The sequence below is a fragment of the Hippoglossus stenolepis genome, chromosome 3, assembly GCF_022539355.2.
Source record: "Hippoglossus stenolepis isolate QCI-W04-F060 chromosome 3, HSTE1.2, whole genome shotgun sequence".
NCBI lineage: Eukaryota > Metazoa > Chordata > Actinopteri > Pleuronectiformes > Pleuronectidae > Hippoglossus > Hippoglossus stenolepis.
In genome coordinates this window covers 13,349,780-13,363,198 of record NC_061485.1, presented here as the reverse complement: position 1 = coordinate 13,363,198, position 13,419 = coordinate 13,349,780, and the positions used below count along the sequence as shown (strand labels likewise).

The 13,419-nt window shown below is 39.7% G+C and overlaps 2 protein-coding genes across 4 annotated transcripts in view; both read left to right on the top strand.

The window, feature by feature from the left end:
• slc38a3b (solute carrier family 38 member 3b) overlaps window positions 1-6,973 on the top strand; it is a 28,150-nt gene extending 21,177 nt beyond the window's left edge. For all 3 annotated transcript variants that reach the window (XM_035151539.2, XM_035151542.2, XM_035151541.2), the window contains 8 exons: window positions 755-813; window positions 1,203-1,379; window positions 1,523-1,602; window positions 1,692-1,792; window positions 2,566-2,690; window positions 2,783-2,927; window positions 4,116-4,219; window positions 4,359-6,973. In XM_035151539.2, coding sequence (XP_035007430.1) covers window positions 755-813; window positions 1,203-1,379; window positions 1,523-1,602; window positions 1,692-1,792; window positions 2,566-2,690; window positions 2,783-2,927; window positions 4,116-4,219; window positions 4,359-4,463 — 896 coding nt within the window. In that variant the 3' untranslated portion in view covers window positions 4,464-6,973. The remainder of the gene's footprint in view (window positions 1-754; window positions 814-1,202; window positions 1,380-1,522; window positions 1,603-1,691; window positions 1,793-2,565; window positions 2,691-2,782; window positions 2,928-4,115; window positions 4,220-4,358) is intronic.
• A 1,429-nt stretch (window positions 6,974-8,402) lies between these two features.
• The window catches only part of LOC118104566 (guanine nucleotide-binding protein G(i) subunit alpha-2), a 36,875-nt gene continuing 31,858 nt past the window's right edge, over window positions 8,403-13,419 (top strand). The window contains exon 1 of the mRNA XM_035151544.2: window positions 8,403-9,481. Coding sequence (XP_035007435.1) covers window positions 9,364-9,481 — 118 coding nt within the window. The 5' untranslated portion in view covers window positions 8,403-9,363. The remainder of the gene's footprint in view (window positions 9,482-13,419) is intronic.

Sequence of the window (13,419 nt, the reverse complement as noted above, 5' to 3'; positions counted from 1 at the left end):
GGCCCTTTTTAATTTGACAATAGCCCAACAGAAACAACGCAGCTCTGCCAATACAGTCCTAATTTTTGTAACCGCTCTAATTTTTGCTCCAGGGACACACTTCCTGTCTCCAAAACATTAAGAGACTACTAGTCAGTGATGTCATTTCACTTCACAGTCCCTCAGGAACATTTTCAGTCTTTGCTCAAATTTTATTGTGTATCTCTGACCAACTTTTAGACCTTTAATTAAATTGTTCTATTTTGGCTCTCGTCCACTGCTTTTTTCATGCATGTTTCTTTTCAAGACAGTGTTTCTATCTTGAAGATTTCATTGTTAAGATGATGTTTTCTTTTGACCTTGAGCCAACCTACAGTACATAGGGACATTTTGATGGAGCAGATGCCTGGAAATCAGGCAATTAGTGTGTTTTTATCCCACCACAGGCAGCAGGAAGCAGCAGGGGCCCAATTACACATCTTCTGTCCTGAGATGATCACGCCCTGTATCCCAGTCTGAGCTGCTCGCTTCAAAGTCAAATAAACAGGCTCTCTCTGATCTCATTGTGCTGTGAGGTCGTCCACAGGGCCAATTTTGTGGGTGTTATTGCAGAAGCCGTGTTTATAGAACAGTCGGCAATCCTCTTACCGTAAACTTTGTAGAACTTCTTGTGTAACGAACAAAGTTTCCACAGCTCCAAACTGTACATGCAATCAAAAAGGTTGTTTGTTTTAAGGAGATGTGTCAGTGACGGCCTTGTCGTCTGTATTTTCAGGTTACCTTGGCTACACCAGTGGATTTTCTCTCAGCTGTATGGTGTTCTTTCTCACTGCGGTAAGTCGGTGCATCTCACATACTGGAGATTCATCACAGTGACTCCTCACAAGAAGCCTCGTGGGCTCTGGCATGTCACCTTGGCACGTCACCTTGGCACATACGCTTCCCGCTTTCCCACTCTTGCCTCTTTCCCACACTCGTCTCTATTTCCAGTGGCATGTGGTCCTGTTTGATAAGGCGAATATAAGAGCTGCTTACAGACATCAAAGGTCGAGTGTAAAACCTCGGAGGCTGGGACTCGCTAATCTGATGTGAAATGGCCTTTTTTTCCCCCTTCGAGCTTGTCGCCAATGGTTGAGAGCTCTCGTTTACTAACTCTGACACTTCCCCTCATCCTCACATCTTTTCTCAGCTTTCCTCCTCCATTATTATCCTTCTCTCTGCAGGTTATCTATAAGAAGTTTCAGATTCCCTGCCCGTTCGAGGAGTACTCAGCCAACAGCACTGCTGCCCACCTCACCATGAACGTCTCAAGCCACGGCCACGAGTACACCAATGGTGTTGTTCACGCAGACAATGACGACGCCCACTGCTCCCCACGCATGTTCACCATGAACTCTCAGGTAGGCGGCTGACGTCTGAAAATACACTTTGCATATATGACTTGTTTTTTGTACATCGAGTTCTGCAGGTGTCCTCAGTCTGAGTTTGCACACTTATTTTGGGAGGCTCCTAAACTGTCATCTGTTTACGTGTCTCTTCACAGACGGCATACACCATCCCCATCTTGGCTTTCGCCTTTGTTTGCCACCCTGAGGTCCTGCCCATTTACACCGAGCTCCACAAGTGAGTCATCCCTCTGTAACCTGCAATATTTGATAACGCGTCAGTGCAGAATGTGGCCTCCACATGACTTTCACCTCCTCTGATTTCAGTCCAACAAAGAAGAGGATGCAGAGGGTGTCCAACATCTCCATCTTAGTCATGTACACCATGTACTTTCTAGCAGCTCTCTTTGGCTACCTGACCTTTTACGGTGAGAACAGCCGTCCTCTGCACCTCTTTAGGACCTTGTGTTTATCAGTAGATGAAAACAAATGAAATGCCCAAATCAAATCACTTGTTTGACCACTTTTTCTTATTGTCAAATGATACACAAGAGATGCTTTTTGGAAAAGATAACACATATCTAGCTGGTTTCCTCATCTTGCAATGTTTAAATTTACACCATCATTAGTAGCAAATATTTCTATTTCACTCACAAACCTTTTTTATAAAATTTCTATATACAGAGACATGTCTCACACTCAAAACCATGTAAGAAAATCTAAAATACGTAGGGCCTGTAAGAAAAACATGGCATTGATTGTGTCACGAGGGGGCGCTGTTGTCTGATTCGTCTCTAATTTGTAATTTTAACTGATAAGACACAGTTTCACAAACACGTCTTAAATTTTACTGCAATATTTTGCAGTGAGTACAAAAGCAGCAAAAAGATAAAATATTTTATCAAGATTTTCACAAGAGAAAATGATCTTTACATTAGTTTTCTCTTGAATAAAATTCCCTATTTTAGTAGTATTAGTATTCGGATACCTTAATATTCATGTTAGTATTTGTCTGTTTTAACGAAAAGTCATTGACTGAGCTTTGCAGAGAATTTACTTTTCTACTTTTTCCTTCACTACACACAGATCCAAAGCTCCCTCTTGTGGTGACTCTTTGTTATAACGATATGGTCCTGAAGGTATCACTGTTTGACTTTTGAATGCAACATAATAAACATTTCTTCTCCTTATATTCCTGCAGGCAAAGTGGAGCCAGAGCTCCTGCACACCTACAGCCGCATCGATCCTTTCGACACTTTAATCCTGTGTGTGCGTGTGGCCGTCCTCACTGCCGTCACCCTGACCGTCCCCATTGTGTTGTTCCCTGTAAGTGTGTTGTTGAGTTTGTTCCCTGCAGTGCTCGGCGGACATTTTACTGTGGCATCATGTGATCATTTCAACTTTTCCTCTGTCCTCAGGTGCGTAGAGCCATCCAGCACATGCTGTTCCCCACCAAGGCTTTCAACTGGCTGCGTCACACTGCCATCGCTGTCGTTCTGCTCACCGTCATCAACATGCTGGTGATATTTGCCCCAAACATTCTGGGCATCTTCGGCTTCATTGGTTAGTATAAAACTGGACATTTCTAGAGCCAGAAAATTCAAATGATATTGAAAATAAGTGATGACCTTCTCCCGCAGCCTGGGCCATTATCATTAGGTCCTCCAGTTAACGTCTCGACTAATGTTTTTACTCTCGAAAAACCTAAATAACAAAACAGCATTTCACGTTTTCTATAAATCTCATCTCAACCACTTATTGGACCATAGGTTCCGTTCTACACACGCGTGATTATTGGTTACTTATTCGGTCTCTGTTTACAGACTGAAGTCTCCTGTTTGACATGGCAGTGTCTTTCAGCCTTTCTAGTTCCTGGCATACAAAAAAAACTCCCATTAAAAGCAAAACAAAAAACGTGACTCGTGCATGTTTGCTCACGGACAAATTGGCGGCCTGAGTCAATATTATTGTCGTGCTCGGTCCTTAGATCGGAGGCCATGTTTCACAGGTCAGAGGTGAAAGTTGAAAACATTTAAGTATAAGCTTCGCCAGGGACACCTACAAAGACGTGGAGGCATTTTAAGTACACACGTGGGAGTACGTACGGGGTGTACTTTAAATACACATAACGGGAGCAAACAAATACAGCTCACACAGTCAGGTGATGCACTATACGGAGCTGTTTGCAGCAACCTTTGTACTGTATTTAAAGGCTATAATACTAAACTCTGAATGAAAATGAATGCCAGTCATGGAAAAATACCGAAAAATGAATATTCCTGAAGAAATCAACATACAATAATTCAATAGCTACTTAAAAGCAGCCATTATTATTTTTTACAAACTTGGCAACACTACAAGTCTACATCTTTTCCTCTGTTGATGAATCATTTTAAAATTTTACAGTGTTTATTTAGTACCACTAAATTTATCTGTAGACAAATAATACAGTTTGATAATGATTTCCTGTCACATCGGATATATATATATATGTCCATGACATATATTTGTCCATGACTGAGCCTTAATTATGGTAACTTACATTTACTATGTACATTTTTATACTTAGAACTCCATTTATGACATTTCCCATGATCATACAGTTTCAGTTAATCATTGTGGATTATGCTTGAGAATGTAACATCTACTTAAGTAAAGCTGTTCAAATGGATTCTCAGTTCTATCACTACATTCACTAAATCTGTGTATAATGTTTGATCTTTGACCGCTCCTCCCTCGTCGTGTTTCCAGGTGCCACGTCGGCTCCCTGCCTCATTTTCATCTTCCCCGCCGTTTTCTACATCCGCATCGTCCCCAAAGAAGACGAACCCATGAACTCCACTCCTAAGATACTGGTGAGGCATTGAACGCTCTGTCGTGTCGTCTTGAACAATTCATTTAACTTGGTGATGCAGACCTTTTGTTTCCTTTGGTGTATTTCAAACAGCGAAGATCTTGATAATGAATCTTCTCTGACACTTCCCTCATTCTCAGGCTGCCTGCTTTGCTGCTCTGGGCGTCTCCTTCATGGTGATGAGTCTGAGCTTTATAATCATCGACTGGACGATGGGGAGCAGCCATGCCGCAGGAGGCCACTAGGGGCTGCTTCAGTGTGTGTGGGCTCAGCAAACAGGGGGATAAAAGAACTGGTCAATGTAAAAACGGAGCACTATCACCTCAGTGGGAACACACTACAGTGCTGGCCAGCCGGGGGTTTGTAACAGTAAACAAACGTACAGTATCGAATGTGGGTTGGAATCACATTTGGATTGACCAAGTTGAATTAACCCTTTGACACTTATCCGAACAAAATCCTCTCATAACATTGTTCAATAATTCAATTTAACGCAGTGCAATGGTGATAATGTAATTTATATGAATAATCAGGAACAAACAGGGTCTATCAGTTTTTTTAAAACCATCATCTGTTTGTGTGACAAAGTCCTCACCCTCGATGGAGAAATGGTCCTTTCCTGTTGCTTCCTCTTTATTCACACACAAACGGCCGCAGCGGGTACTGTATAGAAGAAAGTTGCTGTGATTGTGTTTGAGGCTGGAGACAGGAAGAAGTCGAGATGCACACAACAGATGACTAAATAACTCGCCAGTTATTTTTACACAAAGTATTTTTTACAAGACGCACAAAACGGGACTCACCCTGAACCATTAGCACTCTGAACTGTAATATAACACAACAAGTGCTTTAAAGCCTTAAAGTGGGGGCGACATTTCATTTTCATGATCTATCAAATCCCAGAGGTCTTCTTATTATTATCATTATAATTATACAGTTTAAACTTTTATTTCTAATTAATAAATTAGCAGTATTTTTAACCAACACAGATGCCTTTCAATATTTGGGACAACACAGTAAAAACAAATGTATATTTATTTAGCTACTGTCAGTGTTTTTAATTTCAGATATTTAACTACTGTATATGAAGAAGTTAATTTTGTTTTAGCTAACAGCACAGTATATAGTTAATGGAAGGTGTTACAGGCTGACGATACTTGTTACAATATGAATAGATTGATTTGAGAATCCTTTATAGATTTTTAGCACATATGCCAAACTGTGACATTAAATATGAACCAAGCACAGTTCAAGTTTACCCCGACAGTTCACTTTTCATTCTAGCTCATGAGCCTATTTTATTCTTGATTATATTCACCTTTATATTCCCATTAAGTCCTTAGCCTACATTCAGAATACGATATCCTGATAAGTGCTTCATATTCTGTATCTACACGTTCCAATACATTGTGAAAGTTTTATGATAGAAAATATGGTTGTTTTTTAAATTTTTGACCCCACCTTAAATCAAACTCTGTGGGTTTGTACCATGCCTGGCCAAGCAACATGAATTTATCAAAATAAACCCACTGGTGGGTCTAGTAGAGTTCATCAAGCTAATTTCTTTTTTAATTTGAAGATGTATTAAACCTGTTGTAGTTCTGCCGTGACGTCTTTGCTGTACTGGTTTGTAGTATTTTGATTTGTTTTCACACTTGATGAATATTTAGACTTGAAGTTAAAGTTTTGCATGTTGTAATGTCCAGTCCGTCCTCTAGTTGACACAGTGAACTACACAGTGAGTGACTTTCCGTCCCACGTTGTCATAGATGTTATTGTAATACTGTACAATTGGCATCTTAAAGTGAAGTGGATTGGAGTCCCAATCTGTGCTATAGTTACCATAGTGTTATATTAGTATTTTGAAGCCCTTCTTAAATGTAATGTTAAAACATTACTGTTGTCATGTTCTGTCAGCGATGACACTTTCAATTCAAGGTGGATTTAGGGATGTGGACGATCACTTCCAGACTGACAAATTGGGGGTTAACGTTTGACAGAATACCAATTATAGAATAGAAATATATACACAAATTTATATGTTAACAAAACAATGCAACATTTTGAGCTTTTGAACTCAGAGAAATGACAAATACTTGGTGCTTGTAGCCAAAGATGGTTTTATATTGTAACACGTGGCTCTCAAGCTTCAGAAAAGTCCAGTGTAAATCATCACTTCTCTCGTTTTATTTATGTATCCTTCTATTGTTTGTGTTGTTTAAGGATTTCTGATTCCCGATCGAAGTGTTTTTAAAGGACAAGTTTTGAACAGCAGGAGAAATATTTAGTGCACGTATCAACCTCGGTCCCTTGCTTTTCCACGTGTATTTTCCATGGCTGCTGTGGTGTAAGCTACATGAAGGGTTACTTTTGTCATGTTTAGTGATTTCTTCACTGTAAGTGATCATGCCAAAATAACAACTGACTATCTACTGCTTTGAAATGCCTTTAACTTTGGAACAGATCCCACAGTTTAAATAACAGACACACTATATCAAATATGCATATTTCCTGTAATCAAATCTCTGTGCTATTTTATTATAGTCTGTTATTCTAGATGTAAATCCATGAAATGACACAACTATAAGTAAATACTAAGATATATGGAATTCTGGTGAATAAGATGTGGCTTTATATGAATGATGTACATAAATCTAAACCTTTTATATTTGTGATGCATATTTACAGTAGCTTGTAAAGTGTAAATAGAAGGGACAGTTTTAGTTTGGCAATAAAATAATTGTAGATGTTTTAACATGGTCTCATCATTTACCCTTTACTGACAGTATTTTTTTTAAAGCAACACCTATCTCAGGTAACTGTAATGATAACAGATATCACAATTAAATGGCCTCAGTTTATGACTGGCATTGACATTTTTTGTGTTTCAACTTTTCTGAAATTTTACTTGTAAATATGCAAAGTAGGTCACTTCTTAGTAAATATGTGCTAATTTATATAATTTCTAGAAATATGAACATTAGAAAAAAGATTTACAATTCTTGTTTTATCTTGTTCACATAGAAGCCAAAGTTTTTTTCTGGTAATGTCACATTACAAATTAGAATATACTGTCAACAGTGTGTAAAAATTCACATTTGATGTGTTTTTATGAATAAAATGTACTTTATCAGGCTGTGAATTATACATGAATATAAACCTCTTTAAAAACATTCAGGATATTGAAGTGGAAAGTCTGGTAAGTGCTACTAAAGTGATCATTTTTGAAAACGGCCTTTTGGCCTTTCATAATTGAAATTTACAAATAAAAACAGAGTGAAGTAACGATGTTTTCTTTCCACAAGTCTGAAAGAAAACATTGTCTAGAAACTAATCAAACAAAAATGTCAAAATTCACCACTGACCAGTGCATGAAAAGTGTCTTAGTGTTAGTTTAATTAACAAACCAGCTATTTGGGTTTGTTCTCTGTGTTAATAATTGGATTTTATTACTTTGAATAATATACATTTGGTCATTGTTGCAAATACACTAGTTTCACCCCCAAACACACACAGAGACATTTACTTTAGTGCATAGTTGAAAATAAGAGTTTGTCTCTATCGGATCAATGTTTTTATCTGTCATGGCTAAACTGTGTTTATAAAAAAAACACTGAGCCTGAATTGTAGGTCATCATGATCCCTGACTCTGACATTGTTGTGTCAACACACGGCTGGGTTTCACTGTAACAAAGAGAAAATATCTCATTCAGATTTGTTTATAGTCAAAACATTAAGCAATCCATGTTGAATTTCTAACAGCCCAGCGAATCGAATCTGAAATTTACTGCTAGGCTGTTTAACAACCCAAACAAGAACAAATGAACAGAATGTACCAGAAGAAGAAAGAAACTTGCTGCAGAGATGAGTGAGCAACAATTAAACGGTACATGAGAGCTGGATTAGGTAAAGATAATACGCTTTGTATTGATGAGTGCATTGGATGAGGCCCTATTTATTTATTTTCATTTCTTTTGGCTTAATGAGGGTGGAAAACTTGCTTGGGGAAAAAGGCTGAGACTGAATTGTAAAACTTGACTTTTCTAATGATACTTTATCATTAAAACAATAGGAATAGATCACAATCCTTTTTTCTCTATGTATTTTAAGATGGCAATGACAATTACTATCACTGTTGATTTTACTGTTCTTTTTTTAAAATTTTCCAAATATGTTTTAAATATGTTTAATTTTGCTTCCACCAACTCTTTTTCGTTATATGCCATTTTCACATTTGAATCATTGTTTTAATTGCCTGCTATTATATTGTGTGCTCCATTTCTAATGAAAGCTGCTATATAAATATATTGTACAGTTATTATTATCATTATGTAGCTCCAGTAACTGGGAAGAGAGGAAAGACGAGTCCATTAGGAGGCGCTGTCCAACAACTCTTCAGTCGGAGTAATTCTGTGCCAAGATGTTTCATAAAGATCTTCATCATATTTAACAGCTCGTCCCTCATCTTTACAAACACAGAGCTGCTCCTGCACAGCTCCTCCAGCTCCTCAGTCTGCCTCCGTCCGCTCAGCGCTGGGGATCACGGTCCTGACTCCTGACACATGCGGGGGAACGGTGCGGGCACCGCGGCCACTGCAGTCTGCTGCGCACCGCGCACCGCGCTCCTCGCCTCCACTCACGCATCACTGGCTCCCGCCCTCTAATTGGTGCCACGGCCGCTCACCTGCTTTAATTGGACCGTCGCGACGAGTCGTCCGAGTGACGTGGACGAGACTCGGCCGCTGCTCGCAGTTCGTCCCGGGGATTCATCTGATGATCAGCTTGGAGTGACCAGTGACACGGGAGCTGCTGCAGTCTCTGGTGCGTGTGCGCGTGTGTGTGCGTGTGTGTGTGTGGATGCAGGACAGACATGGATCAGCTCTAACAGCCTGACTCTGTGTTGTGTAAAACAACACGATTGGGATGCGTCTGTGAGCCTCTGCTTGGGAAGGCGAGAGCAGCGGGGACATTGACTTTTGACGCGCGGGCACAAACTCCGGAATCGGCTGCTTTCCTGCTGGAAGCTGACGCTGCTCCATTGATATTCTTGGCATCGCCCGGCACAGCTGAGACCGTTTGCACTGAAGCCTCGTTCTGTCTCGTTTTGCCTGCACGAGTGGTCGCTGCGCCCCTGCGTCTCGAGCCATGGGCTGCACGGTGAGCGCCGAGGATAAGGCAGCCGCGGAGAGGTCAAAGATGATTGACAAGAACCTGCGAGAAGACGGAGAGAAGGCAGCCAGAGAGGTGAAACTGCTTCTATTGGGTAGGTCACAGCTGGACACTGCAAATACACCCATTTATGTATAAAACCATGCACCTGATTCTACATGTAACTTGATCTGATAGGGAACCAAGCAGCTCAATGTGATGAGGTCATAGGTCAAAGTATGATAAAGCTAAATAATATAACATTTTCTGTGGAGCTTTGAATTATTTAAGGAATAAACTAAGCATCAGAAACATGGTTATCAAACCACATCACTAATCCTCAATAGGCAAGACAAGTTGATTTATAGCACCATGCGGACACAAGGAAATTCTAAGTTCTTAGAAATGCATCAAGGATATTAAGAAGACATTAAAATAGCATTCAAAAGATATTAAAAACAGAAATGAATCACATTAGCTGTGATGTACAGACACTTTCATGTTTCCCAGTGTATCAGCCTGTAACCATGTCATTAATTAGCCAACACACACGGGTCTATAAACTTGGAGATAAGTCAGATACCATCATGTCAACATGTTGCCTCAGCTTCTCAGAGCTCGGCGTGCTGGCCTCCTGCCCAGGAAACTCAAATTCACTGCATCAAACCTGTGGAGACGGACCAACCATTAACAGGCTCACACTTAAACACACAGAGTCTCATCTCACTGCAGCAACAAGCCCTGTTTGACATCGTTGTTAAAAAAACATTTTTTATGAAATTGAGTAAAATTGTGTCTTTCAATCTTTGACACGCAAACACACAACTTCCCACTCAGAACCAATTTCACACTTCCCTCCTCATCCAAATCTGCTGCATGTGTTTGCCATCATCTTGTTCTTGATTTGTCTTTCTTACATGCTCGACTGACTGGAACTACAATATGAGTGTGTGTGTGTGCTCTTGTACATCTATCTTTGTGAGGACCACAACCTACGGAGTGAGGACATTTTGGGAAAGTGAGGACTTTTTGGCCAGTCCTCACTTTGTGACCCCCCCCTTTAAAGGACTATTTGGGGGTTAAGACTTGGTTTTAGGGTTAGGGTTAGAATTAGGTTTAGGTTAGGTTAAGGGTTAGGGTTAGGCATTTAGTTTGGATGGTTAGGGTAAGGGGCTAGGGAATGCATTATCCCAATGAGTGTCCTCACTAAGAAGCTGTACAAACGTGTGTGTGTGTGTGGTTTGTTGGAGGTGGGTGTGGGGTTGGATCTGTGTCATCTTGCTATGACAAGCTGTTAACAGAGGACACAATCGGCTAAGTGTCGGAGAGCTGCAGGTTGGCACAGGTTGAGTTTTGGCAACATGGGGTCAGAAAGATTCACTGGTTAATTATCAGCCTTGGAGGGACTCTGATGAATATCACAGTGTCATGGCCTTAAATTTACCCTTCAATCAAACAGTGCTTTAAAAAGAAATGATTCAGAACAGCTGATGGGGAAATCAAGCAGTGATTGTTCATGTGAAGATGAAAAGCTCCTGGTGTCACTGTTGCATCTCATTAAATACAGACATGTCTTTATTTACACAGCAGCAACAATCATGCGTTGGTCAAACCCTGTAACATCTCGATGACTGATCTGACCTCACACACCTTTAGATGAGCTGTGTGTCTTTGTGTGTGTGATGTCAACACAGTGGAGCTGTTGCCACTGACAGAAAAAGAAATACATAATTTATAGAATATAGGAAAAAGAGAAGTGGAAGTGGAGGTACAGGTATTTCTGTTGAAGCTACTTTGTGCACCCATGCTTTCCCCACTATGTCAAACCAAAATGTCTCCTTGTTTAACATTGTTTGTTATCCAGCAGAATGAATGGGACTTCTTCTTTACCGAAATAGATGCAACAACCGTGTTAAATAACTAACTAACGTCGGGCGGCTGTGGCTCACAAACCAGATGGTCGGCAGTTTGATCACGGCCCCAATTTGCCCCTGTGGTTGATGTGTGATAGAGAAAGTGCTGTGTGTGAATGTGTGTGTGAAAAGTGGCTACATAAATACAGACCATCTTTGTTATCATTAATGAGTCTGTGGATTATTGAAATAACCATTTTAATATTCATAATATATCCACACATATTCTGTTTACTATAGACAACTATGGGAATCAGATAGAACATGATATGATAAATATAAATATGATTAATCCATTATCAAAATAAACTATTTTGATAATGGTTTATTTTTTTTAATCCATTGATAAATTGTTGTATCTCTAATATGGATTCATGTTATAAATTCCTGTTGTCCACATCAATGATTCTGAGTGAGGATGCACTAATTAAAATACTTCTTTAAGTTTGAGTAATACTAATATGCATACGTTGGTAATTAAATACATTTTCCATTAATATCTGTATTATATTTCAACAATATCCCTTGATGCTCAGTAAATCATATCACTTGCAGCAAGAAAACTAATGATGAGGAGAACACGTGTTAATGACTCATATTTTTTGAACATATATTTATCTTGGGTCTCATCCAGTATTTACTGTAAATCAAGGAAATTACATTAAAGATATGTAAATCAACTCATCTCATCACAATGCACACTGTTTCTCCTCGGTCTTGATTTCATGGTTCGACTTCAGTCCCAAATCCAACAGCTATTAATTATTAAAGTGATTTGACATCTTGAATGAGTTCGTTGATATGATTTAAATCTGTCTTTGTTTATGAGCAGAACCAAATCACCTTATAGCTGAAAGTTCGAGTGTCTGTTCCAAAAAAACAACAAAAAATCAATAATGATACAAGAGTCAGTGTGATTTGTTTCCGAGTGCTAACAACACACGGTCTGATGCCTCTCTAGGCAACATACATATTTGACAAGCTGTGCAGAGGAATTATATGACACAGAATTTGACAAAGCATGGGGGGCTGTGGAGTCTCTCTTGGCCGGGTGCCTTTACTTCCTGTAAGGTTGTGGTGACTCCAACCAAACCAAGCTGGGATCAAGCCTCTCGATCGCAGCGGTTTTGGACTCCAGTATATTGAGTTTCATTTAGTCTTTTCTTAAGATTTTCTGATAAACTCACAGTTTACTAACATCACATAATCACTCTGGTGTTTACTCTCCATCATGATATCGTATCAGTCCTCAGGGACAGAGAATAACAAACACAATCACTAAATGATCTTAAGATGACAACAACCTCCGGCTGGATCCGAGGGCCGTGCGCCGACATCACCCAGAACACAAGGGAGGCTGCTGCTTGTTGACATTTGGCTTTAAGGTTGAGCCGAGGACATTATGGTCGTGTTTGTTTTGTTTGTGTACGAGAAGATACCAACTGGTTGATGGCTCCAGTGGAGCATGAGAGGGTGCATCACAATGTTTTAATGGCTTTGTAGCATTCGGCCAATGTTCGAGTTCTCAACTAATAAGACTTATGTGTTCAATGTTACCCACAGGTGATTCACGAAAAACTGCTTGTGTTAGTCCGAGTGAGGACCTGGGACGAACAGTCAGAGTTGATGAACATTTTGTTGAGTTGTGTCATAAATAGGTTACACACATGAAACCATAGTTGAGCATGAGAAAATCAAACTTGACAGGTCTGTAAAAAACTCACGACTGCTCTCACTGTTGTGAGAAAACACTGATTTCACTACGTTGCACCATACTCCAGAGCTCTCTGTGTAACCGAACAACCATATAGCACGTCTTCATCTGTGTCAGAACCGGTAACAAAAACCCATGTTGCATAAGTCTCTGACGTAACATCTCAGAAAGTTATGATCATCAGTGCTCGACATATTTACCTGTTGATTAGTCTTTTTTATTTATCAGTATTCCCCAGATGTTTATGTTTAATATTGATTATATGAAGTTGTAAATTGCCAACTCATGGGTCCGGGCACGAGCATCTGCAGAGTTGGAGCCCACGAAGGCCTGACTGCTGCTGCTGAAGCTTTTTCTCATTTGAAACTGTTGACAGAGATTTTATTGCATAAATCAAACTGACATAGTAGAAGTAGAAAGGACTAA